The sequence below is a fragment of the Lepeophtheirus salmonis genome, chromosome 4 (genome assembly GCF_016086655.4).
Source record: "Lepeophtheirus salmonis chromosome 4, UVic_Lsal_1.4, whole genome shotgun sequence".
Lineage (NCBI taxonomy): Eukaryota > Metazoa > Arthropoda > Copepoda > Siphonostomatoida > Caligidae > Lepeophtheirus > Lepeophtheirus salmonis.
In genome coordinates this window covers 36,004,735-36,031,727 of record NC_052134.2, presented here as the reverse complement: position 1 = coordinate 36,031,727, position 26,993 = coordinate 36,004,735, and the positions used below count along the sequence as shown (strand labels likewise).

The 26,993-nt window shown below is 28.4% G+C and overlaps 1 protein-coding gene across 1 annotated transcript in view; it reads left to right on the top strand.

Annotated features, from left to right (window-relative positions):
• LOC121115831 (diacylglycerol kinase eta) overlaps positions 1 to 26,993 on the top strand; it is a 110,515-nt gene that overhangs the window by 31,678 nt on the left and 51,844 nt on the right. The window contains exons 9-12 of the mRNA XM_040709987.2: positions 8,530 to 8,992; positions 9,816 to 9,920; positions 20,497 to 20,619; positions 23,265 to 23,789. Coding sequence (XP_040565921.1) covers positions 8,530 to 8,992; positions 9,816 to 9,920; positions 20,497 to 20,619; positions 23,265 to 23,789 — 1,216 coding nt within the window. The remainder of the gene's footprint in view (positions 1 to 8,529; positions 8,993 to 9,815; positions 9,921 to 20,496; positions 20,620 to 23,264; positions 23,790 to 26,993) is intronic.

The following is a 26,993-nucleotide window of genomic DNA, read 5'->3' as shown; positions in this document are numbered from 1 at the left end:
AAACAAGTTACAACTTCTATTGGTAAAGTTGTATCAAACCTAACGCATTGTAAAAATAAAATACAAACGAAAATTAATATAGTAACTCTGATATTTTGAAGAACGTTTTGCAAAAAAAAGCAGCTTACCTGTCTCGACGTTTTGTTATAGTAGCAGTGAAAACTATCAAAGCAAGGAAATAAACACAAATTCCACTCTGTATTTTGCAGGGACCTAGTTGGAATCACTCCGATGTCGATTCTCAATTCTACCTTAAGTTAAATAAAGACTTACACTTATGTCCATAAATTCAAATGATATGAACTGTTTGTATAGTAAAAAAAAATGTGGCCACCTGGACTATTTGAAAAATATTTGGAAATACAGAAGCTTAGTTGTCAAGACGTTTTACTAGATTATCTTTGAGAATGAAATGAAGGAAATAAACTCAAATCCCACTCTCTTCCAGCAAGGGCCAGGCAGGAATTACTCTGATGTTGATTCTCAATTCTACTTGAAGCCGAACACGTAATTACACTTACATTCTGCCGAGAAACTACCAGGAGTTATTAAATAAAACACAAATTTCCAATTTAATGATTTAAATTTATTTTTTTACATTCAAAGTAATCTCCATTGTATGCTATACACATATGCCAACGTTTTTCCAGTCCTCGAAACATTTTTTATAGGCACTTTTTGGAATGGCTTTAAATTACTTCCAATAATTTTGTTTTATGGATTCAATAGGCTCAAATGGGTTTCCACAGAGCGACAATTTAAGTTTGGGGGACAAAAAAAAGTCACACGGAGCTAAATCAGCTGAATATTGTGGTTGATCGATGATATTTATTTTATGTTTTACTTTGAACTCGCTCACAATCCTGTCTCTGTTTGATGGAGTGTTATCGTCTTCTAAAATCCACGAGTTGTTATTCCATAATTCTGGCCGTTTTTGGTGGATTTTCTCATTCAAACGCCTTAATACACCCAAATAGTACTCCTTATTGACCGTTTGTCCCTTTGGAACGAATTGCTGATGCACTCCACCGCAGATATCAAAGAAAACAATGAACATCTCTTTGATTTGATTTTACGATTTTAAAGGCCTACTTGAAGGCTTTGTACCACTCATATGCACGGATTTTTGATAAAACTGATTCACCAAAAGCTTTTTCTAACATTTTTAACGCGTCAGCACATGACATTTCGTTCGCAAAACAAAATTTAAGGCATACTCATTGTTCAATAATTTTGTTCATTGTAAAAATGGTTAAGTACTAGTGAGGTAGACAGATTTATCGAGCTGTTCCAAGCAAATTAGTCTACAGATCGCACTCAAACTTGGTATCATAATGAAAGACTATGCTGCCGACCTAAAAAAACGTTTTTTAAATCCCTTCCGCACAAACAATTTAAATTAACAATTTCCGGTACTTTTTTGACATAATGTATAACTCTCCCAACAAAACCTAGTGATTACATTATACTTATTTGTTCAACAATGAAAACAGCTTTGGAAAATAAAAATCTTTTTATGTTACAATTAAAAAGGGGTGAGATCTCATATAGTCATAATTTGTTAATTTATATTTTTATCTACCATACAAATCATTCATGTTCTCGTTCCACGGCCACTCGTAATAATGATTACTTTATATTTAAATATTTTCTTTTCAAAAAAAAAAATATTACTAATAGTTTTCGAAACTATAAAACACTTTTCAGATTGCCAACGCGTGTGGAATAAATATCACAGCCGTTAAGGTCATATTTCATACATTAATTATATTTATAGTTACATCGTTTTAACTGCTTGAGCGTTGGTAACTAACTAAAATGCAATGTCGACTGTGATTTATGATTATACGCTTATCTATGTACCAGTATAAATTGTATTATATATATTTTTTGCAACTTTTAATTATATTTTATCCAAGTTTCTTTCTACTACACTTTATGTATAACTAAAATGTCCTTTGTTCCTACGGTTAAACTATACATTACTGTCTGCCTCAAACATATTTATATAATTTGCAAATAGGTTCGGTAATATCTCTAAGAGTCAGACATGAACCCGTTCAAACATATTTGTTCATTCGTTCATTAAACAATGTGATCAATTATTATCCAAATTTAGCTGCTTTAAAAACAATTTCCCCTTGATGTCTTTAGAGTTGCATAAAATATAACCTGTCAATATGCTACGAAATGAAGATCAATATGGTAATAATGTCAATTTGAAGAATGCCTAACAGGAGAGAAGCTTAGCTGTCTCGACGTTGTATTAGATTAGCTGCGATGAAGAAAGTAAACACAAATTCAACTTTGTATATTGCAAGGACTTAGGCAGGAACTACTCCGATATCCATCTTTAATTCTACTTTAATTCTAACAAGGGCTTACACTGATTGCCCAACCAATAATTCTTAGTGTTACTTTACACACTATTAATTAATTTATACTCAGGCCTTCTCTCTCAAAGAAAAAAATAATAATGATAATAACTTAGGATACAAATGCAAAAAGTATGGCACTCGTTTAAAATCATATTTTATACAACTCTAGATATGTCATTTTGAGATACCAAGGACGATGTGATGTCTCTTAATCATTTGACGTGAATAGTGTGAGTTTACAGACTACTACGTCAACTAGGAAAGGTTGCACAGTTAGTTATAAGGTAATTAAAGATACCCTCTTTCCCCTCTAGCGAACAAATAAATATTTTTGTAATCTTAATTTTGGCAAAAATGTATCATGATGTGGACTTTTAACCCAATGATGTAACATTTGGTCTTAAGGTAAAAACTATCTTTGGAAAACAATAAAAATGGAGCAAAGAATATGTACTGGTCAGATAAATTTAGCTATTGGCAATTTATTTAAGTATTGTTTGGGCAAAAATATTATCTTATCGATTCAACTTCACTTAAGTGGGGTAGGGAGATATTATATAATGGTGACGTCATAGTCACGCAACTTTATATTTTAATACATAATAACTATTCAATGGACTAGATAAACTAATACCAGAGTTTTGTGACGAATTGCAGGATCTCAAAGTTACTAAAAAATATTCGCTGAAATAATATATAAGTATTGGGCATGCGTAGATACTAACTGTTTTTTTTTCTTTTTTTGCTTGTTTTTTTATCGACTTGAATCGATGCTTAAAGTGTCGATTAAGTTCAATCGACTTAAGTCGGTAGAACACTAGTTATTAATTGAAGATTCCCCACTTATAAATAGACTCCTTGAATAAATGCACCCATTGTGTAAGCTATAGCTTGAATTGTAAGAAATAGTTACTTTTTTTTATTCTTCTTTAATTGATCAACTCGAGTCTTTTCAGCTCTTTCTAACTCGACTCAATCAACTTAAGTCAACACAACACCAGTTTTAAGTACTTAAAGATTATTCACCTATAAATAAACTCCATAAAAAATACTATCATTTGTTAATTATAATTAGAGTTGTAGACTCGACTCGGTTTGACTCGACTCAATCGACTTAAGTCGATACACCACTATTAGATTTGGTAAAATCTCGATTAGTAATTTCCCATAGATACTTTTGTTATAATCATAATCATGTCGTTCATATTGTATATTATATCAATTGGAGCCCTTATTTCATCGTAAACTCTCAGTAAGAGCTCATTAGAGGATAATAAAACCTGATTTATTTATATATACACACACAAAGGTAACAAAAATAGGATTTTAAAATAATGATATGTGATCTATAACCATAAAAAGAAATGTGTTTTTTTTCTTTCTCAAAATGGAGGCCCCAATGGATCCCTACTGTTCAACTAATGTTCTTCAAGACATATTTTGTTCCTTTATATAAAAGAACTGAATCATATAAAGTTATAAAAAATATTTTATTTTGATATTACTTTAGAAAAACTCAGTAGTGTGCAAGCCTCCCAAACAAAAAAATCTCTAAACATAACGAAAAAAGGACACAAATTATAGCTATGAGTCTCAAGTTATTTTGTGTGAATTTGGCTTTTGGCCCCTCAACATTTAATTTGAGTTATGCATCTCAATTTGTTGAAAAGCTAGGGTCGATTTTGTGCTTTAATATTTTGAGTGGGCTTTACCTTGACCATTGACATCGCAAAACTTAAGGGCATGATACAGTCAACCAAAATCAATATAACTTTTTAATTGTGTTTTGTAACCTTCAACCTTGACCTCGCAGAAATTAATATGGTCATATTCTTATATAGCAAAACTTCAGTAATAGTATTTTCAGAAAAGAAAACAAAGTACTGTATGAATATATTTTGAGTCAAATATCCTTTTATGATCAATTCAATATTCATCTTTTCCTTTTTTTTTTAAATTCCTCTGTAGAATCAAATCGATTTAATTCCCCTGCAATATAAAATTAAAATCTTGAAATCATAACCCTACAAGTTTTTACGAGATATTGTTAAAAAATACAATCCACATATTTCTTTATTATCCTTGCAGATGAAAAAAGGGATGTTTCTGTTGACCATGAAGTCAAACATTATACACAGGTTAGAATAAAATATAACAGTTTTCCCCCATACTTCTTAATATTGCTAACATTTAGAGTTGTGTTTTTTTGTTTTTTTTGTTTTTTTTTAATTGTAAGAACGCAAGGAGAAGAGGCCGCGAAACATATTGTAAAACTAAATTAAGATCAGCTTTCTTATTTATTATTTTGGTGGGAGAAAATGAATCACTGCTATAAAAAGGAGAACCTTCTACACATAAAAAAGTACAGTGAAAATATTATAATTATATTTAAAATCATTTATATTTATTTTATTATACATTTTTACATAAATTTACACCCAAAATAGGCAATAATTCTTATTTAAAGCAAGAATTTAACACCACGACGACTTATTAAATAATGAACAAAAAAGAAGAAAGAGCACACGCAACAACCGTTTTTTTCTTTTCCAACCGCTATATTTGTTTTTTTCTTTACACGCAATCACCTCTTTACTTAATACACGCCCAGATAACGGGTGGCTCTATATAATGATCACTATTATATTACGATCCCTCTTCACAACGGATGTATCCGTATCCAACAGTTTTCAGTACCAAACAACCGGTCGTTTACATCAAATGCGTTAATTTTACCTTACAGGCCCATGAGCCCATGAGAAATTTATTGAGTCACACACATTACCAAATACATTTTCAGAACACATTTTATTTTTATAAAATACATTATGCTAAGAATTAATTTAAGTTTAGAAAATGAAAATTATAATTAAGTGATGTAGGTTTGAAATGGTTTATAGATAAGATACTGAAATGAAAGTAAAAACTAGAGGAGTGTTGTTCGTATTGTCAATATTTAATTTTTAATTTGTTATTGCCTTGACAAAAATATTTGAAAGCAAACAGACAGTGAAATCAAGGTACAATTATACAGCTCAAAAGTTTTAAACCTCATTAGTAAAGCAATAATTAATTTATAAATAAAAAATATCTAAATTTATTTTCAATACAAGTCTATAAGTATAATTATATCGATAATTTTTATTAATGACATCTTCTATATATCCGCCATCATTGGAAACTATTGATAATAATCGACGTTGAAATGAGTTCCATGCTGTACGAATAATTTTGTAGGGTAGTTGGTTCCATGCAGCTTCCCTGGCATTTAGTAAAGTATCCAAACTTTGATAGGACCAAAATTTCACCTTCGACTCTAGATACCCCTATTAAAAAAATTGTCCCAAAATTGAATGTACTGTTCCAAACATTCTTGAGTTCGGTATCTAGTGTGAATGGGAGTGCAATCTTGCTGGAAAACGAACAAAACTTACTTTCAAACAATGGAAGGATCACAGGTTCTAAAATCATTGAGATGTAATCCTCCTTGTTCATACAGAAAGGGCCAAAAATTATGGGTCCAGTTTGTCTCCAGCACTCGAAACTCAGACCCAGACCATAAGAGATCGACTGGTGTTAAGAAGAGGTGTAGTTTTATCGTCCAAGAACAAAAAATTAGACCTGGACTAAATCCGATCGTTTTGTCTATTAAATTTTTGGTTCAAATCCCACTTTTTTTTATCGCTGAAAATTTTTTTGTCCTCTGCGTACAGACTTGTGACAATTCTCAACAATGTTCGATTCTCTTCGCTCTAGTACTGGGATTGATGTTTTGAGCGTACCATAACTTTTAAAGCGTCATCTTCAAATCTTCACGGAAAATTCTACGCAATGACAACGTTGAAATTCCTATATCATCAACCATCTTGGACATCAATCTTTTTTGGATTCGGGTATATTTTTAGTCGAAGTATCTCAATGTTCTTCCGGTTTCCTGCAGTCCTGGGGCGACCTGATCTTGGCCTATCATTAACACTTTTAATCTGGTGGAGCTTCTTACTTATATATTTAATCGATATTTTAGTCGATAAATTTGAATTGGCGTTTTCCGTGGTTAAGAAAAACTTCAACTTCATTCTGTAGGGGGTGCATTACGACTGAGGGGGTGAAAATTTGTTAGACCCTATTGATACCTTTTGATGTGGATTGAATCTCTTTTCTAATTCACGTTTGATTGATTTTGTGCCAAAATAATTACGATATAAAATGAGAGGTTTAAAACTTTTGAACAACCGTATATATATATGCTGTAGAAGGGCAAGAATTTAAAAACCAAGTTGTTACTGTCCTAATGGAATCCCAAAAGCACTAAAATGTACCATCTCTTTTCGGGAATGTATTTTAAATGGCAATCAAAGGTATTTCTCATTCTAAATTTCTACAAAAAATAAATATATGTATCCTATTCAAATGCAATTAAATTTTTAGAATATATTTTCATGATTCACACAAACACATTTCTGTCAAGTATATTAGAAAGCTTTTTAACTCAAGGGCAATTTTATCAAACAAAGATTCTAGCAATAGAATTATTAAAGTTATCCGGGAAAGTTTTTTAAAATCAGTCAAAGGAGAAAGCCTGAGGATTTTACAAAAATGACATAAAAAGATGGGACAGAAGTAAAAATAATCTTGCATGAAACTAAAACTCTGATATGAAACAAAAAAACAATAGTAGACATTTAATATCATTTTTTTTTTAGAAGATTGGAATTATTCTCAAACAATTTGTAACAGTTGCATACATATCTTGTGGTTCGGCTACATGGGGGATGTGGGAGGGATGTAGGGTCTGTAACCCCCCTAAATGGAAATTTTTTGTCCTTATAATTCAAAAAATTTTGGTTTGCTTAAAAATCTTTAAAAATCAAAATTATCTTTATTTTTTCTTTCTAACTTTTATTTTATAATAAAAACAAATAATCATGCTGATGTCCCCTATTAACAGAGATATATTCATAGTGCCCTCCCCCTGAAAAATTAAATAATGGTTTACAGTTCTGAGTAATACTGGTTAAAACAATCCAGCATAAAAACATAGCCTCCCTTAAACTTCTTTTGTGTAAGTAATTATAACAAAGCATACAAACAAACAAAAAACAATTACAAGTGTTGTGTGTCAACACAAAATCCAGCAACAATTATTTCTCTCAAATTTGTGTCGGGATTACATTTCTGCTTCATTCTAATAAGAAACTGTATTAATTGGCTTCAGCATAGTTATATAAACTTTGAAAAAGTTACAGAGCATATCTTTTTGTAAAAAAGTGCTACTTTAAAAAAAAAAACTTAAATAAGTAATATATTAAAAATAGGTAATTATATTAATTATTATGACTTGTCTGTAAAAATGAAAAAAAATACCTTCTGAATAGTTTTCTGGTAAATAGGTTACAAAAATTTATTTTCAAATATAAATTATCATCAATTTATAACCTCAAATTATTCTGATTTCCTTCGGAGACGACGTCAATTGCATTGGAAGTAGCAAAAGTTCCTCTTCATTATGAAATAATTAGAAAATTGACGATAGTTTGTATTTTAAAAAGCCATAGTACCGGTGCCAAATTATATCTCATAAATTAAATGAAAGATATAAACTATAGTTAAACTATTTCATTTATAAACTTTTAAAACTAATTGACAATTTTCATTAACAAAATTAGTCAAATGTTTTTTTATATGTATGTGTGAGTACTTTTATTAATTTTAATTCTAAAGAAAAAAACTAGCAAAAACATCAAAGAACAATGATTTTTCTCAAAAAGAAGTATGGATTACATTTGTATTCTTTCACAAATAATTATTGCCCATTTCTTTGAAAAAAATAATATTATTCATCCTTCGGAAGCTTCATAAATTGAACTTAAATTAGCTGATTTATAGTCACGATAAAATAATTAGAAATGGATAGATTCCATACATAGATCATTTGAAAAAAAGAAAATAACTACTTATTGATTTTATAGTATACAATTAATTTATCTATTGCGCACAAACTTTCAAATAAATTAGTTCAGTTTAAAGGGAAATAAGATAAAATTAGGGAGGTTTGTAGAAAAATATTTGTACCACTTTAATATTTATAATAAGATCAATTTGTTCCTTTTCTTATTTTGGATTAATGCATATTCATTTATATTTTATTTAGATGGAGTATTATGTCAGTCGAAACCAACGCAGCAGACTGTCTTCCAGAGGATGATGAAGATGAAATAAATGATCGTAAAGGCTCTATATTTGGTACCACAGGAACAGAAGTGATAAGGGATATATGTGACGAACAACTTATATCCCATGAAGATTTAGAATTGGAGAACTGTATGGAATCCTTGGATCGTTTACAAATATGTAAAACCCTGGGTGAGTTAAGAGGACAACTTAATACTCTTAAATCTGAAAGAACCGTGGACTCCAATGTTCTTGTTGAAGAGTCCAACAAGGAGACACATTTTATGTATGCAACTGTCTTTGGGGAAATTGCAAAAACCATGGCTGTGATTGTGAGGGCTACAAATGAAAATAGTAATTTATATCAGTTTGCTTCAGAAATTCAGAACTCAGTTATTGAATATATGCTGCCTGAGGAAAAAGTCAAGACGGACTCAGTGGAAGTATGTGTTTTTTTTATTATACTGGGTGTAAATATAATTATTAGATACTTAACAAAAAAAAATTAAACTTACCTTTTAAGCAAAAACACTTGATGTTTTGACAAATTGTAGAAAAAGCATTAGAGGTTCTATTTTTTTTTACAATATGGCGAAACCCTTAGGGCTGAATTATGCACTTAAGCGGGTCTATATTTGACGAGCATACTTTAATCATATAACATGACAACTCAAATTTGGTCAATATCGTTCAGTTACTTGTTCCTGAAGGAGACTCAAATTGACCCTGGCCTCAATATGAGCCCATATACTGTAATGAAGGGGGTTGAGGTCAGGCAAAGATGGAGAATAAAAGTGTTTCGATCATTAAAAAGTATTTTCCTCCTGCTAAAATACCTGATCCTATTCACCATCAGCAATCTATTTATTTGTAAGTACATCAATGTATAGGACTTGTTGATTGACGCGGACTAGAATATAAATTGTTTTTAACGTTAAATTGATACTGACCCTAGGTCCGCTATTTTGAATGAGATACATTAAATTCCTCACAAATTTTGATGCCTACCATTTGATTGTATATTTTTGGCACCTCAAAAAATAGGGTAACATTTTTTTTTTTTTTTTTTTTTTTTTTTTTTTTTTTTTTTTTTTTTGTAAACAGATAACAATAAGAAAGGAATATTAATTATTATTAAGGAAACTTTTGGACTGTGGGATATCATACCACCAAAAAAATCATTTACAAAAGTGTGTCAGAATATAATTAACACCCAGTATAAATTTAATTGTTTGGTTATTTTGATGTTTGTTTTATCATTCGTAGGAACCCATTTTTGAATTGAAGCGAAGTAAATCCAAGGAATTGAAAGAAGTTGAGAATTTATCAAAGCAATGTCTTGAGCAAGATATTCAAATTGCCCAAAATAAGGTTTGTCTTTTATGTAACTATATTACCTACAAAGTAGTATTGTCATATTTGATGAAATAAGATATTTAAACTCTTACAATGAGTAATAATTTTTTTTTACTGAAGTAATAAACGAATATAACATATACAAAAAGTATAGCTTTAATTAATTAGCTAATAATTGAAACCCATATCTTTTTACATTATTTATTTAATTTCTGACTGATATACAAATCCAAGAAAATCATCAATTAATTATTGATTTTATTAGAAAATATATATATTATTTTTTTTATATCCCAACAGTTGCTTATTCCTAATTTAATACTAGGAATACATATTTCCATTGTTTACCAATAATTACTTAATTTGAATTCAACATATCAACGTTTAAAACACTAATAAGGTCAAGAGTATTTGCTGATCACTTACAAAAAAAAGAAAAAATTGGTAATATTTTAGGTTTAGTTTGAATAACTGAATATTTTGTAGAATGCGAGGAAAAGGCGCGAGACTTATGGTACTTGTGAATCAAGATTTTTTTTTTTATTCTTCTTCTTTGTTTTTTCATTTTTTAATAGATCGTCGTGGTGTTCACATCTCTCTCATAATGATGAATTCTTACCTATTTTTGGTTAATTAAAAGAACAGCATAATACCATCATACGATAAATGTTTAAATATATTTTTACCCTGCACTTATACTATTTAAAATGTTGAATGATCCTTCTCTATCGCCATAACATATTTTATTCTTCCCAACCCATATAACATGTAGCAAGAGTCTTGATTCAGTTGTACCATAAGTATCGCTCCCACTTTCTCCTCGTGCTCTACGAAATGTCCATTCCTAGTGATGAGAATCGATATTAAGACACCATTAATATTTTCTTAGTTAGTTGTTGATCTTTCTGCTTTGTTTTCTCATATTAGTATTTTGAGCATTGATTTGTTGAATAATTAGGAGCTCTTGTTGATAAGCTGTGGAAAATTCCAACAACTATTAAATGATAATTCTATAGTTGGGGAGAATTGGATAACTACCAACTGATTTTGGTTTTTTATGTTTCGTAGGAAAGGTTGTAAGAGGTAATAACGTGAAGAAACTTAGTTTTAAATATACAGTATCTTTCTTATTCATATTATGGACCTTATCTATTGTATACATTGTATGAGCGAAAAACGCTTCTTTCCGCGTAACCAGAGCTACAATTGTTATTTTTCTATAATAATTCGGAGATATAACCTCATTAAAAAAATGCATGTAATTACTTGTTATCCTACTTGTAGGTTAATTATTTTGTTACTAAAGATTGTCTAATAATAATTTAATTGATTCATTTATTCCTGTTTGTTAAACATAGTAACTATATTACTTCATTATAAAAATTTTAACCCTTAGGAGATTGAAAAATCAATTATTTAGAAAAATCGACTGTTGGTTCATAAATATATATCAAGTTTTTTGATCACTCATCTTATTTTGTCTAATAAATGAATTAAAGTATCTCAGTGGACAACAAGTTCGAGAGAAATTATTGTAGCAAAATCAATGTGCGTGGATTCGATGCACGGTTACTCCTAGTGAAGGAAATATACATTATAGATATCGACTACAAAGAGTAATTGTAATATTATAATCACTATTTATACTAAACCTGTGCAACTTCATCTGACGAGTTAAATGAAAAATACAAATGAGTTCAATCGATAGTGGTTGTTTATAAAACATAAGAGGTAGAAACAGTCCGGATACTGCAAGTCCTAATCATGCCCTTGAATATTTTTAACCACGCAGTTCGAGTCCACAGGTTTCGTTTAGGTTATAGTTATTATTTAGTGTCCATATTGTTAAGGGTTTTTTTAGTCATGTTTAAATAAGTTATAATTTATCATCAGCATTTTTAGAAATTTAATTTCGTAAAAATATAATTTTTTAATAAATAATTATAGAGAGAGGAAACAAGTTTGTTAGATTGAGTTGACATTCGATTATTTTTGTGAAAATTAATATAATAATATCAATTGAGTCTTTCGTCTTAATATTTTGAGTCCAATTCGAGTCACGAGTCTTAGCTTTCAATTCTAAGTAAGTTCTCAAGTCTTTCATTTTGAGATCAAGTCGAGACGCAAGTCTTCAAAATATGGTCTCTAGTCCAAGAGATATTGCAAGTCTCGAGACTGAGTCCCCATCTCTGCAAAACATTACAATAACCAATACAGGTGAGGACTAATACTCGAGTGAGAGTCCTGGACTTTATTGGTTACTTTAACTCGATACTCTAATTAGACTAGAGTTTATATTTTAACATTTAAAATCAAGAACTATAGACTTGAATTGAACTCAAAAACTAAGACTCTATATTAGAGACAAAAATTGATCTTTTTTTAACTTGACATAGAATACACTTCACAGTAACATTTTTATATGAGAAAAACTAAAATAAGTAGGAAAATGTTAACAATTGAAATTTGGCATTAATTTTAAGCTATTTTAACTTCTTTATACAGTACTCAAGTATAAAGAAATCTTAATACTCGATCTTCCCCCACTTAAATATATTTAAAGACTGGACTTAGATTTGTAACTTTAGACTTGAGACTCGATATCAAGGACTTTGGTCTTTAATTCGACTTGTACCATGGGAACTTCCTCCCATATCTGTTAAATAATCACATATCTATGTAACTAGTCCAAATAGCTAAAAAACTTATGTCATAAGTAAATTATAAAATCAATCAACAAAGCATTTACTAAAATTAACTCGTCATTTTTATCAGTTGTCAGTATGTACATTCTGTCAAAAAAGTAACGAGAATTGTTTAAATTGCCAGCACTGAAGGGATTTAAAAACATTTATATCCCTAGGTATGCAGCACTACCTTTCATTATGATGCCAAGTTTGAGCGAATCTGTAGACCAGTTTGCTTGGAACAGCTGGATAAGTCAGTCAACCTCACTAGTACTCCACTATTTTTACAATGAACGAAATTATTGAACAAAGAGTTCGTCTTAAATTTTGTGTTGCAAACGAAATGTCATGTGCTGACGCGTTGAAACAAAAAAAGGCTATATTTGGAGACTTCTCCTAGATAGACTTTACGTTATAAACCTTCAATTTGTATGTAAAGGTTTATTTAAGAGAGGAGGGGGGGATTATTATGCATATCATGGGGGGGGGATCATGTATCCCCTATGATATATTCCTCTTGTTGTAGAAGCTAATTACATTTTTTGAATTCCAGTTAAGAGTTTCCTATGTTTTAATTTATACTGAAAAATATATAGATATAGCTTTGGATTATCATACACATAATTAATTTTATGCTTCCTAACTAACTTATCAAGTACAATATGAATTAATGTTCATAAGGGAACTCTAAAAACCCTCTTTATTAAATAAAAACTATGATATATAAACTAAAGTATATGTGTGGATATACTACTCTGATGAAAAAGAAACTTTTATTTTGTCATTCCAAATTCAATTCTCATATTAACTTTTTTATTATTTCGGTACACCTGTTTCGTATACAAACACTATATGTAAATCTCAATTATATATATTTAAAAACAAATGCAACTTTACTTGCCTATTTGACATGATTTGATCATTTGCGATTGGAAAACTATATCAAGGGTGATTTATTATCAATATTTTGAATAGTCAAATATTGAATATTAAATACATATATTATATTAATATTGTATATATTGGTTTTCAATAATTATCATCAATATGTCGTCATATTGACAAGACAAGAAGTTGTATAGAATTCACAACAAGGAAACTTGGTTCTTATGATTGAAATAAATTAGTAAATCAAATATTATTAAATTTTAGTATAAAAAGTATATTTAAAAAAATAAGTTGATTACTTTATTACCTTTGCTGGGTCTACTCAAAGACAACTATGGACCAATCAAGGGTGTTGTATAGCTAGATAAGCAGAAGCTGCTGGTAGGATACATGTTATTGTATGTTCACCTCACCTTTTTATTTTGTATTATAATGTAATTCGTTATAATAAAACATAACATAAGACATTCTACCTGAGACAACTCCGTTTTTCTTCATTTAGTCAATTTATATTTTTCTATGTGTATACCCACAAATAAATACATACATAGAGTCCACAAGTGGATATTGATTGTCGGTATGGCAAAGCAAGGCTATGGTGGATTAAAATATTCAGTTTGCAACAGTTATAACCAGGCGTGGGATTAAGCTCAAAATAATAGGATAATTAGCAAATTCTTCTCAATCATCAAATTATTTTTTAATTAAAATCTTACTTAATATTTATATGTATGTGAGAAATATTTTTGTTATAATTTCACTTATTTTTTAGATTATTAAAATGCGAGACCCTTTTATATGAACTATTATTTTTCTCAAATTGGCCATTTTTAGTCAAAAGATTGTCTTTTTACCGAGATCAGTATTTTTTAATGAATATTTTTATTTTTCTTAAACTTTTTTTTATACAAAAATCACTTGTTTTCTCTAAATAATAGTTCAATTTAAATACATAAATTTAACACCTTGTGGATGCGTATCACCATGTAAAATAATTACCAGGTTATGGAATTCAATATGGTCGTGTCGAGGAAGATTTGTTTCCATACATTTCTTCGCATAATCAAGGGTCTCTTGTCACACATCTTTAACAAGACGAGCTATTTCACACTCTTCAATTCCAGTATCACACTTAGTTGTATGGACGGATGGCTATTTTTCATGAAATCATTTGAACATCAAGAGAAGACGTAGGAATAGCTTTTTGTTCAGAGGCTCATAGCTTCAAGACGAATAGATTCAAAAGACTTAAAAGTATTGCATTTGATAGCTGAAAGTATTAACTTTAATTTAAGAAAAAAAGCCTCCCTTAAAAACGCTTTATATCGTTGTCAATTTAAGATAAGGCCATGTCAATATTTCAAGGAAAAAACTCATATTTGAATTGATCTCATAATAAAAGTCAATAAGTATTCGTATGTCTCAACTCTTTGTTTCTATCTCTTGTAGTTGGGGCGTACGAATATTTATGGAATTTTGTTAAGAAATCCATCCAAAAATGAGTTATATCCTTGAAATATTGTTGTAGCCTTATCTCAAATTGACAACGATACAGAGCGTTTTTGGAGAGGTCTCATTTTTTAAAATCAAAGTTTCTATTTTCAGCTATCCAATGAGATACTTTTAAACTTTTTGAATCTGTTCACCTTGAATGCAATGCCTAAGATGAATTTTTATGTAAACAAAGATGTCGAGTTATAAGATGCAGACATTTAAAAAATGGCTTTCAAAATTTTTAAATTTCGTTTTTAAAATATATTAACATAACTTATCCCTATCTTCAACACTGTATTTTCCGCTTAAAATTTTAAACTAAATTTGTATCAAAATTTATCTCATTATAAAATAAAATAAGATTTAATTTCTTAACAAATGATAGATGGAAATTTGGGCATTAAAATATTTAGATCAAATAAAGAATCAGAAAGGATCAATATTTGCAATAAGTATTTATTATTAAAGGTTTAGATTATAAAGTCTTTTTATTCGAAAAAGATCAGAGAAAAGGGCGGAAAAAGGTCAAATTTATCCTAACTTAACTTGATTTTCAATTTGAGTAATAAATTAACAATTTATATAATCATAAATAGCACAAAGTCGAAGATGTATATCATTTCTATTTGACGAGCATCAGATTTAATCATCATAAAATGGATAAATTTCCAATAAATATTGATTAATCTCTATAAAAAAATATATCTAGTTGATACTAATAATAATGGCTAATATTTGAAATAATTAAAAGTAATATTTACTCAAAATTCTTATGAAAGATCTAACTTTGTACAATAATTTTTTGATCGATTAGGGACGAGAAAAGTAGGATAATTAGAGAAAAATATTTTATTCTCTCCATTGTAATAGTTAATTTAGCGTTTACACTACAAAATAAAAATGTAAATCGATTTAATACCATATTTTCAATACATTCTAATAGTTTTTAAAACTGTTCAAAATTTGCTATATTTTTTTATTAAAAGTAAAGTTTATGTTTACAGCTCAACATTTATCAAATATTGAAATAGTAGTTCCATTTCCTAAATATTAAGAAAAAATCAATTTTTATAAAACTAATATGACTTCAAAATCGTGATTTAGTAAAACAGTTTATAAAAACTTTTTTATATCAAATTACTCAAACTCACCATGCTACTGAAGTCAAATAGTTATGCAAATACTAAATGACCTAAAAGTGTTTAAAAAATTTTTCAACCAATTTTATTTCCAAAAAATATGTATTAGCTTTGAATTATCTTCCATTTTAAAGATGTATGTGTTATAAATATAGTGTTTTATAATAATGAGGTTAAATTTAAGACTATTAATTATTATTATATATAAATAATCATAACCTTTTTTTCGACTAATTAAATCTAATCAATATATTTTTTTCCATACAAAATTCAAACATAGTTGACAAATGGTCTCCTGAAGTTCTTTTATGTCTAAGAATGCCCGTTGTAATTCTCAGCTGCTTTTTATACAATTTAGGTTGGAGAAATGAAGTACCTCTACAAAAACGAGAATCCATCTTCATTTATAATAACGTTATTGCAGGGGCAATATTATAGTTATACTTAAATTTTGATTTATATGTTTTATTTTGCAATTTTAAAACGATTTACACCAAATATGGGCAATAATACTAAGTCCATGACGTAGAATTTAACACCATGAGGACTGATTAAATAATGAACAAAAATGAAGAAAAGCCCAGAAACATTTTTTAGTTAGGCCAAATAAGCCAATCATACAATTATCTGCCAAGGATTTATCTTTTAAAGACACCAGACTATAACTTCGTTAATAAAAATTTCTCCATTTTTTTAATGAACTACATATTATTATTTTATTGATACGTATTATAATATTTCATAATTTATTATTTTTAAAAATTATACAAAATATTTGCTATGCTTATGCTCTATTTCTTCAAAGAAATAATAAAATTTTTCTTGATGCCTCGTTGTTTATCGGCGTATGTGTTAAGAAGGAGGGGTGTAAATATCATTGAAAACAGTTCAAATTAATTAAGAAAATTAAAAACTTTGCATGGGTACTAATTTACTAATATTATAAGAATGGGTTCGATTTGGGGAAAAAGATCCCAAAACACAAATAACCTTAGATTTTTGCAGAATAGAGACTAATCCAGGGGTTAAGTTATATATCAAAAAGAATTGGGGTTTCAAACAACAACTATACGAATATTTTTTCGAAATTTATTCAAAATCAAAAAAGTAATAGGAAAAAAAAATAACGGTAAATAACAATTTCGTTTATTTAATATTGCTAAAATTTTGTTACAAAACTTCAAATGGAAAATATTTAAATGGAAAAGTTTTTAGAAATTTTTGTCTAAAATTGATTTGCATATAAATTTAAAAAATAAAAATTGATGTTTAACTGAAATATCTGTAATTTTCTTAATAATTTTTCAATTTTTTCTCTCTTTTTTTCCATTTTTTCATCAAACGTCAATTTTCAATATTTTTTTAAGAAATGCCACAAAACATTACATTTTAGACATAAAATTTCAGACTCTAACTGTTCATTGAAATATTTTCAATTTCCGGAACATTTTGTAACAAAATTTTAGCAATATTTGCAAAAATGAACTAGTTATGGAGAGTTATTTTTTCGAGAACATTATTCCTCATAACCTTTTTGTTTTTGAAAGTTCGAAAAAATATTGGTAGGTTGCTATGATGAGACGTTGTAAATTACCTTACTTAACTGGATTGGTATATATTCTGAAGAATCTAAGAGAAATATATTTAGAGTTTTGAGATCTTTTTCGACAACTACGAAACATTCATATTATAATATTAGTATATTAGTATTTTCTGAATATTTTTTTAATTTTCTTAATTAATTTGACTGTTTTCAATGTGATTTCCCTCTCCCTTCTTAACCCGAGCAACGCCGGGTAATAAACAACGTAGGCATATAATGTCCATTTTATTATTTCTTTGAAGAAATTTTGGCTATCATACACATATATAAATGTATAACTAATATTTTACTAAAATATTACTTAGCAATATTATAATACAGTATCGAATAAAATAATAATATGTAGTTCATTATAAAAATGGTGAAGAAATAATTATTAACAGTTATAGTCTGGTAGTATTTAAAAGATAAATGGCAGTTTGTATGATTGGCTTATTTGGCTAACTATAAGATGATTCTGGGCTTTTATTCTGTTAATTTTTAAAGAAAGGCTGCGTGATACAATAAAAGTAACGACGTAAAGAAGTCCTTACCTTACAGTTATCTTGTATCATTTATGTATCAAATATATCCTGCTAACTTGAAGAATTTAGTTTAGGAGGAGCAAAACTTATCTTAACTGTACGACGTTTTTTTAGATCAGCTGTAACCAGCCATAAGAGAAGGGAAATAAAAACAAATCCCACCACGTATCTAACTGGGATATATAAGGTGGAATTACTATAAATTGAAAGTTTAACACTTTGTATCTTACCCATTTTAAAGTAATAGTTTTTTTAAATAGAAAGCTGAAGCATGAAACAATTATCATTTCAATGATATAGAATATATATTACACATTTTAAATGTAACCTCATTATTATAATGACACACATATATTCTTAACAATGCACACTTTAAAATGGAAGATAATAAAAAGCTAATTCAATCAGAGTTCTGGAAAAAAAAAATAGGATTGAAATAATTTTTTGAAACACTTTTTCTTTTTTATTTGCATGAAGTTGACTTCAGAAGCATGAGTGAAGAATTTCGTTGTAATTTGATATAAAAAAAAGTTTTAAGTAGGTTGATATTACTAAATAACGATTTTTGAAGTCATATTAGTTTTATAAGAAATTGATTTTTTCTTGCTTATTAGGATGGAGCTTATATTTCTTATTTGATAAATGTTGAGCTGTAAGGGTCATAAATTTATCCATTAAGACTTAAAAAATCGTATACAAATTTTGAACAGTTTAAAAAATATTAAGAGGTAGCTCAACGGCTCCTAAGTTTTGAAATTTTACACTTTTTTTTTTCAAATGTTCGAAAATGTATTAAAGTGTTTTTATTAACGTTTTGTACGAATTGGTCAAAAAGAGCATAGACTACCATAACTTACATTTTTTGATGTATGTCCATCTGATGCTCGTCAAAAGAAATGATATACATCTTCGACTTTTGTGTCCTAAATTATTACCAATTGTTAATTTATTACTCGAAATAGAAAAATCAAGTTAAGTTAGGATAAATTTGACCTTTTTCCGCCCTTTTCTCTGATCTTTTTTCGAATAAAAAGACTTTATAATCTAAACCCATTTAATAATAAATACTTATTGCAAATATGTTGACCTTTCTGTGAACTTTATTTGATCTAAATAGTTTTAATGCCCAAATTTCCATCTATCATTTGTTAAGAAATTAAATCTTATTTTATTTTATAATGAGATAAATTTTGAGTACTACTATTTAGTTTAAAATTTTTCATGACGGAAAATACAGGCTCAAATTCAACGCATGTACTTTTACGCGACAAATTCAAATACAGATGGAACTGCTAGAGCTTATCTTCTTCTTCAGAAAAAATCTAGGAAAAAAACATTTTTAAATGCATATAGACACCTTATTATATAATTCATCTTAGGCATTGCTTTTTATTCAAAAGAACAGATTCGAACAATTCAAAAAGTTTAAAAGTATCTCATTGGATAGCTGAAAATAGAAACTTTGATTTTAAAAAATGAGACCTCTCCAAAAACGCTCTGTATCGTTGTCAATTTGAGATAAGGCTACAACAATATTTCAAGGATATAACTCATTTTTGGATGGATTTCTTAACAAAATTCCATAAATATTCGTACGCCCCAACTACAAGAGATGGAAACAAAGAGTTGAGGCATACGAATACTTATTGACTTTTATTATGAGATCAATTCAAATATGAGTTTTTTCCTTGAAATATTGACATGGCCTTATCTTAAATTGACAACGATATAAAGCGTTTTTAAGGGAGGCTTTTTTTCTTAAATTAAAGTTAATACTTTCAGCTATTAAATGCAATACTTTTAAGTCTTTTGAATCTATTCGTCTTGAAGCTATGAGCCTCTGAACAAAAAGCACCTATTTTCCACTTTTAATATAGATAACTCAAGTTAAAACTATGATGCAGACATTTTAAAAATGGTTCTAGAATTTTTTAACATTCAGCTTTAAAATCCCGATCTTCAACAACCAGGCCTTAAAACAGCTTTGAACCTTAGAAATACTCAAAAACAACAAAAATTATTTGGCCTTTTTCTGAGGGCCATGAGGATATGAGAAAAAAAATAAGGGCATATTTGGAATCAAGGGATCAAAGTCTATTAAAAAATTGGATTTTCTAATTATTATAATACCATTTGAAGGGATGTAAATTGTATAATTGATAGTGCGTAAATTAAGACCTCTAATAGAATGCTAAAATAAGTGTTATTTCTAAGATTAGCTTAATTAATAAAATAAAAATTATCTATTGTTTTTAGTTTGATGTTGGAAGCTTAAATCAAAAGTTGGAGGATTTTGAGCTCATTCTAAGCACAGCCTTGAATCCATTTGATGATGTTTTCGACACATCCAAGCACGCGTTATTCCAAGGAGAATCTAATGTAATTATAAATTAAATCACAAAAATATTCCTCAATTTTAAGCTAGTATCATTCATGTATTAGTTATAGAAACTGAACCAATCATCTTAACGTTCAAATTAAACATTTTGTTACTAGATTTGTTATTTTAATTTATCACAATTTGTTAAAAACAATTTTAATCCCCAGTTTTAGTGAGTTAGTTATAGTGTTGGATTTGAGTAAAAAATTTAAAGTTCTGTTTAGTTCGCGTTGTTGTGAATATCCTCATATGTATGTAGTTTTTACTGTTTTCTTGTCCAATAATAAACGACCATTATGATAATTTAATAATCTCATATAGCAGCACCGTTCATTCTAGAGAAATGATAATATTTACTTTTTCTTAATCAATGTTCCTGTGTTATCATTGTTCAAGTTACAACCAATAAGAAAACCAAAATATATTTATGGACAAAGCAGTAAGTGCTCTAAAGTACATCCTGTATGCTTGTGAGGAGTAAAAATATGCACTGTCGGTATATGTAAATCAATAATAGGGAGGGAAATACGTCTTATGTAGAAATTTTAAGTTGGTGATTTAAACTTGTAATGGAACGATTAATGGGAATTGGATAATCGTTTCATATAATATTTGAATTTCAATTAAATTTTTCTATTTTTTTTCAAACAATTTAATTTTTCTATTTTTTTTCAAAAAATTTTTTTTCCAAAAAATGTCATTCTCTATTAATAACTATGTATTTTTGAAATTTTCCTCCAAAAATTCTTATAGTTGAATTTATTTTTTATTTTTTATAATAATTTAATTTTTGAATTTTTTTCCAAAAAATGTATTATTTGAATTTATTTTCCTAAATTTTTTATTTCTTATAATAATGTTTCCTTCTTTGATTTTTTTTTTCAAAAAATTTAATTTTTTGAGAAAAGCTATTGAAATTTTTTTATTAAAAGTTAAGTTTTTTGTAAATTGTTATGGATTTTTGAAAAAATTTAAATATAAAATTGTATATTTGAATTTAATTTTTTAAATTTTTTTCAATAAAAATGATTTTTTTCAAAAAAAAATCAAAACCCGATCCCCCTAAAATATAATCCTGTGAACACCTCTGATAGTAAAATTGTATTTTTTTAACTATTAAAGAATCGGTATCGGGAATTTTTAAAAGAATAGCATCGCATTGTTATTTTTTTCGAAATCGTCCCATCACTAATTTGAACCTCCTGAGTGAGAACGTAGTTATGTTGCACCAAGATGTAATTTTTATTTATTTCTTTAGTGATAATATATATTTGGCATATCATTCCCTGAATGTTTCGATTTTTGAATATAGTTTTGAGTTTTTCTACAACTGTTGACCCTAATAAAGTCGAGTTTTTTTCGAATTCGATGAATATAAATCTAGTATTTTATATTTGTCGAATAATAAAAAAATGAAAAATAACTAGTTTTGGTTTTTGTGGCATACAGATTAATTTGTAGTATTTTTTAGTGAACTTAACTTTAAAAGTAAAGGCCAATTACCTCATCTATCATGCACGTATATGCAATTTATGTCTAAGAACTTTGCATATCATATTCTTCAAATTTCTATATATCTCCTTTTCAAAATATAGATGTTCTTGGATTGAAAATGTTTTGTTTGGGAAGGGAAAATGGCGTGTTAGTAATATTTGTAAGCCAGAAAAACAATAATAAATTATTTTTTTTTTTTGTATTATTCTATAAATTTAAAAGTTTGTAAATAATAAGCCCCAAATCAGAAAAAGGTGAATCATGCACGTATATGCAATTTATTTCTAAGAACTTTGCATATCATAATTTTCAAATTTCTATATACCTCCTCTTCAAAATATAGATGTTCTTGGATTGAAAATGTTTTGTTTGGGAAGAGAAAATGCCGCGTTAGTATATTTCGTATTTCCAGAATCTAATTTAATTTTCACTCTTACAAACAAGTTTTAAATTACAAAACCTCTTCCTTTTATTAGAAAGAGTTTTTGAGGCTTGAAAATTATAATTTACAAAGTTTTTAGAAATAAATTGCATGTACGTACATAATAAATTTGGTATTCCGCCTTTGTTTTTAAATTTCTCAAGAGTTCACTAAAAAATCCTAAAAATCAAACTGTAAGCCAGAAAAACAATAATAAATTATTTTTCTTTTTTGTATTATTCTATAAATTTAAAAGTCTGTAAATAATAAGCCCCAAATCAGAAAAAGGTTATTCCCCCTTTTTTTTGTAAATCCTACGCGATCTTTAAAATTTTTTTACTTCCGCTAACAAAGTTGAAAGTATGTTTTTGTTTTGGTTTGTTTGTAAACAAGATTACAGAAAAAGTTAGAGACCGTTTTTGGTAATAATTTGTAGGAAAATTATACATTCAAATAGCAATAGGCCATTAAATTTTAAGATCTTAGAGATCAAGGTCACACACAACGTTAAAAACGCAAAATTGACTATATAAGCAAATACATGTAAAATAACTGATAAAACACGGTGGAAAAAAAAGTTGAAATATTGTTTCAAATATGATTTTAATTCAATTTTCGCTTCTATGCCATAATTATTCTAATTTTAGAAAAATAGTCTCAAGTTGGTCAAACAATTGGTTGACTTTTTGGGTATAAGATACGTTTGTAATATTGTTTTCCCTATTTCAGGAGCTGTTATCATTATCCAATGATAACATAAAAAATGAAGAAACATTTGAGGAAGAAGTATTTATGAAATCCATAACAGGCTCCGAGAGTTCATCTTCTTCCTCCTCTGACTCTAATTCCAATCATAGCGAAGATGAAGATCCACCGGAGAAGGATACTGAAGACGAAGTCAATGATGAAAAAAAGAAAAACAAGTTCAATCGACAGATAATTCCAGTGATACGATTAGAAAAGGACAAAAACGATGAAGGAGAAGATCATCTTCTTTCCAATCTTTCTCCACTTCCAAGTCCAGTTGAACGCTCCCTCTCTCTCACCGGACATGCTTCCAGTCTCCCAGTTCCAGAGGCATTCTCAGATATTTTTAATAAAAAAGATGAAGACTCTGATGTTAACGAAGCGGCGTTTAATGAAATTGATACCTCTGATGTTGGGAAAATCTGTTTACCTTGTCCTGAAATTCGAATCAGCTCACCTCTCCTCTCAACTGAGTCGAATGCCGAAGAAAAAGGGGATCCATCGAAGGTATGCATAAAATAGATATTCACTAATATTGAAACTCAATGTGAGATTGAATTCAGTAAGGTTTTAAAATATTTTTTGACAACAATCTGAGTCGATATTTTGGTTCCAAATCGTGGTCTGAAACCGAGAACCAATGAATTCCCTACCGAGCGATACGAAGGGAAAATATGAAATTTTGCACCAAAAAATTTATGTTTTTGTCGGAACGGTTTTAATCTAGACAGAATTTTACAATTGAAATCTTTCACATTTTGTTCAATAATGCAGATATGACTTGGATAAGACATTTCAAATTTTTACACAACTAATTTACATTTATTTACTTATAAGTATATTTATTATATAAAAATTATGACAAGTACTTTTTCTGTAATTTTTATTTGAGAATGGAACGTTCCAATCCTCTCTCGACAAAAGTTATAGTTAAATTTATAGCTCAAGTCCGCACCTTGTTCTAGAGAAGAAGAAAAATTAAACCTGTGTAGTTTATGAGATCAAATATAATGTATTCCTTTTTTAAATTACTTAAATTTTTGAAGGAAACATTAGAATATAGTTCCAGATCTTTTTTTAACTAATTCCTACAAAAGCATAAAATGAAATTTTATACTTTACGGGGATTTTTCATCACTCCACATCCCCAAAATGGTCATTATGTTTGTATTTTTTCTTTCTTTTTCTTTTGCAGATTATGATACCTAGCAAATTTTTGACATTATTCGATTTTTATCTGATTAAATATTTTTTTTTTTTTTTAAATAATGCATAAATCATTATAAAAGTGATTTATTTGACTGTATTTCTATAATATTAGGATAGTATTGTAGCGGCCAAATTCCCATTTGCCCATGGTTCTTATACATATATATAAAAGATAGCTCATAGCTGAGATTCATTTTATCAGATGACTTCATTACAAATAATTTGGATTCATTTAAGGTTCTAAAGGTTCCAATTTTATTTTGGTGTAGCGGTAGTATTCTACATTGACAAATTTGGCTTTCTTAATATAGAAGATAACTCCCAAACAAATCCTTGGTGTTACTCTCTGTTTTTCGTGAGAATACTCAAACGTAGCTACTCACTCAATACTTGGACGTTCTTTCTTTAAAAATAAATACGTAAATATTAAAAACAGCTTGTGAAAAAAAATGATTTGATGAGCCAGGGAGTACTTTAGCTCGTTGTTCACCCTCCTCTATAATCACAATTAATTTTTTAATCTTATATAAAGTACTCTACTTTTTTTTTCTTTTTGAATGAGTTGAACTAAACAAACGCCTGCAAGTTTTCATTTATTTTATACAGTGCCCCTTGTATATTATATTCATTTTTCCCCTTTATACTGTATTAGTATATGATATACATTAGACTGAGACCGTTATATTTTTCGTTGGACCGAATTAGTTCGGTCACATATAAAAATTGTCAATGACATATTGGCATGTATGTATATTGTATAAATTATGTAAAAAAAAATGAACGTGTTTATTTTCCTTGTTTTTTGCTCAAGATTTTTTTTATATTCACGTACCACGAGCTAATAATAAGATGAATTTGAAATCCCTTTATGCGTAACGAGCTTTGCTCAAATCACTTAAAAATATATGTTATTCAAACTCTGTATCTAACTTATTCAAAAATTACCAAGGGATTGAGAATGTAAAAAATTTACTATAATGAATGTTCATAATATATTATATTTACAATCCCTTTAATTTAATATTTTTGTGCCTTTCTCATTTAATAAATATATATTTTATTTGAGATTGAGCCTTTCACTTTTTAAGAGGAAAAACAAGGAAAACTTGATGAACATTTGAATGCTAATTTTTTTAATGAAAAAGTATATAAATTCTAAATATTTTAAGAAATAAAATGTAGTCGCATTTATGAAATATTGCAGTCGTGTTCATATAGCATCGAACGTGTATATAAGTGCTCCCAGATGAAAATTAGAAAAATATTTTTGATATCAGAAATAATAATGACGTCATATTAATGAAATATTTCAGGCTTCCACATGTAAAATAAATGCATTGTTTTTTTGTTATTTTATCATTCATAAATATAATAGTAGTCACGGGGTAAATAGGTATACAAGGTTATACCATAACACATGTACGACTGATGTTTGACTTCCGCCACGCTTTTTAATGATGACGTCATAAAATATGATTGGTTATGTTTTTTGTCAAAATCGGTCTGTCTTGCCCAGGAGTCGGTATGATACATCAATTCTAGCAAGCCCGATTATATGATAGTTCAACCTTATATTTCTATTAACCTTGAGTAGTTGTATAAATGAAATATTGCAGATGTGTGTATTTAGCTTCGAAAGTTAATACACGGTGCACTGTAAATAGTGATCCCTGATGGGTATCGTACATATATATATATATATTTGATGTAGTATCGAATATGTAGCACTGTTTCTGTATGTTTTGGTTATTGCTCTCTTATACATACATGTATATCATAATTCATATGTATTAGCGGAATATGTTAAGATTTAAATAAAATATAAAGGCTTGTATGTAAAAATGAATTAACTCTCGTGAGCGTTTTGTTTTTAGTTGGTTTGTTTGTTTTTATTAGTGAGCAATCTGAAGATGAAAATACTCATCATGCATCCCATCATACTAAAAAAAATCTCAAATTTCTATTACTATTCTTTCATTGATGAGGACAGAACACGTCGTATGAATTATTATAATTATTGAGTAGTTAAATGGGAGTGAGTTCATAAAAAGTGGGGAGTAAAAACTGAGAATTTCTTGGGGAGTTTTATATTATTGAAGCAAATTTGTTTTTTTTAACCGACCCCTAAGTACTCCAGATAATGCCAGGGTACTATTCCTAGTAGAACAATAAACATAACTCAGGAATGTATATTTTAAAAAATGCAGTGAACCAAAAATGCGTTGCATCAACATAAAAACTACCTTGAACTAAAAATAAGAAAAAGAAAAATGTTCAATTTATTCCTTTATGTCATATACATCTACATACAAGTCAATATTTCAAAGACATATTTACTAGTGTTGAGTTTTGTTCTGGAAATCATAGACTGGACTGAGACCCTTATATTTTTTGTTGGACCGAATTAGTTTGGTCTCATATAAAAATTCGTCGGCATCAGTCCATATGAAAAATTCGGTCTAGTTTGGTCGCAATAAAATTGGTCTGGACCAATTTTACAAA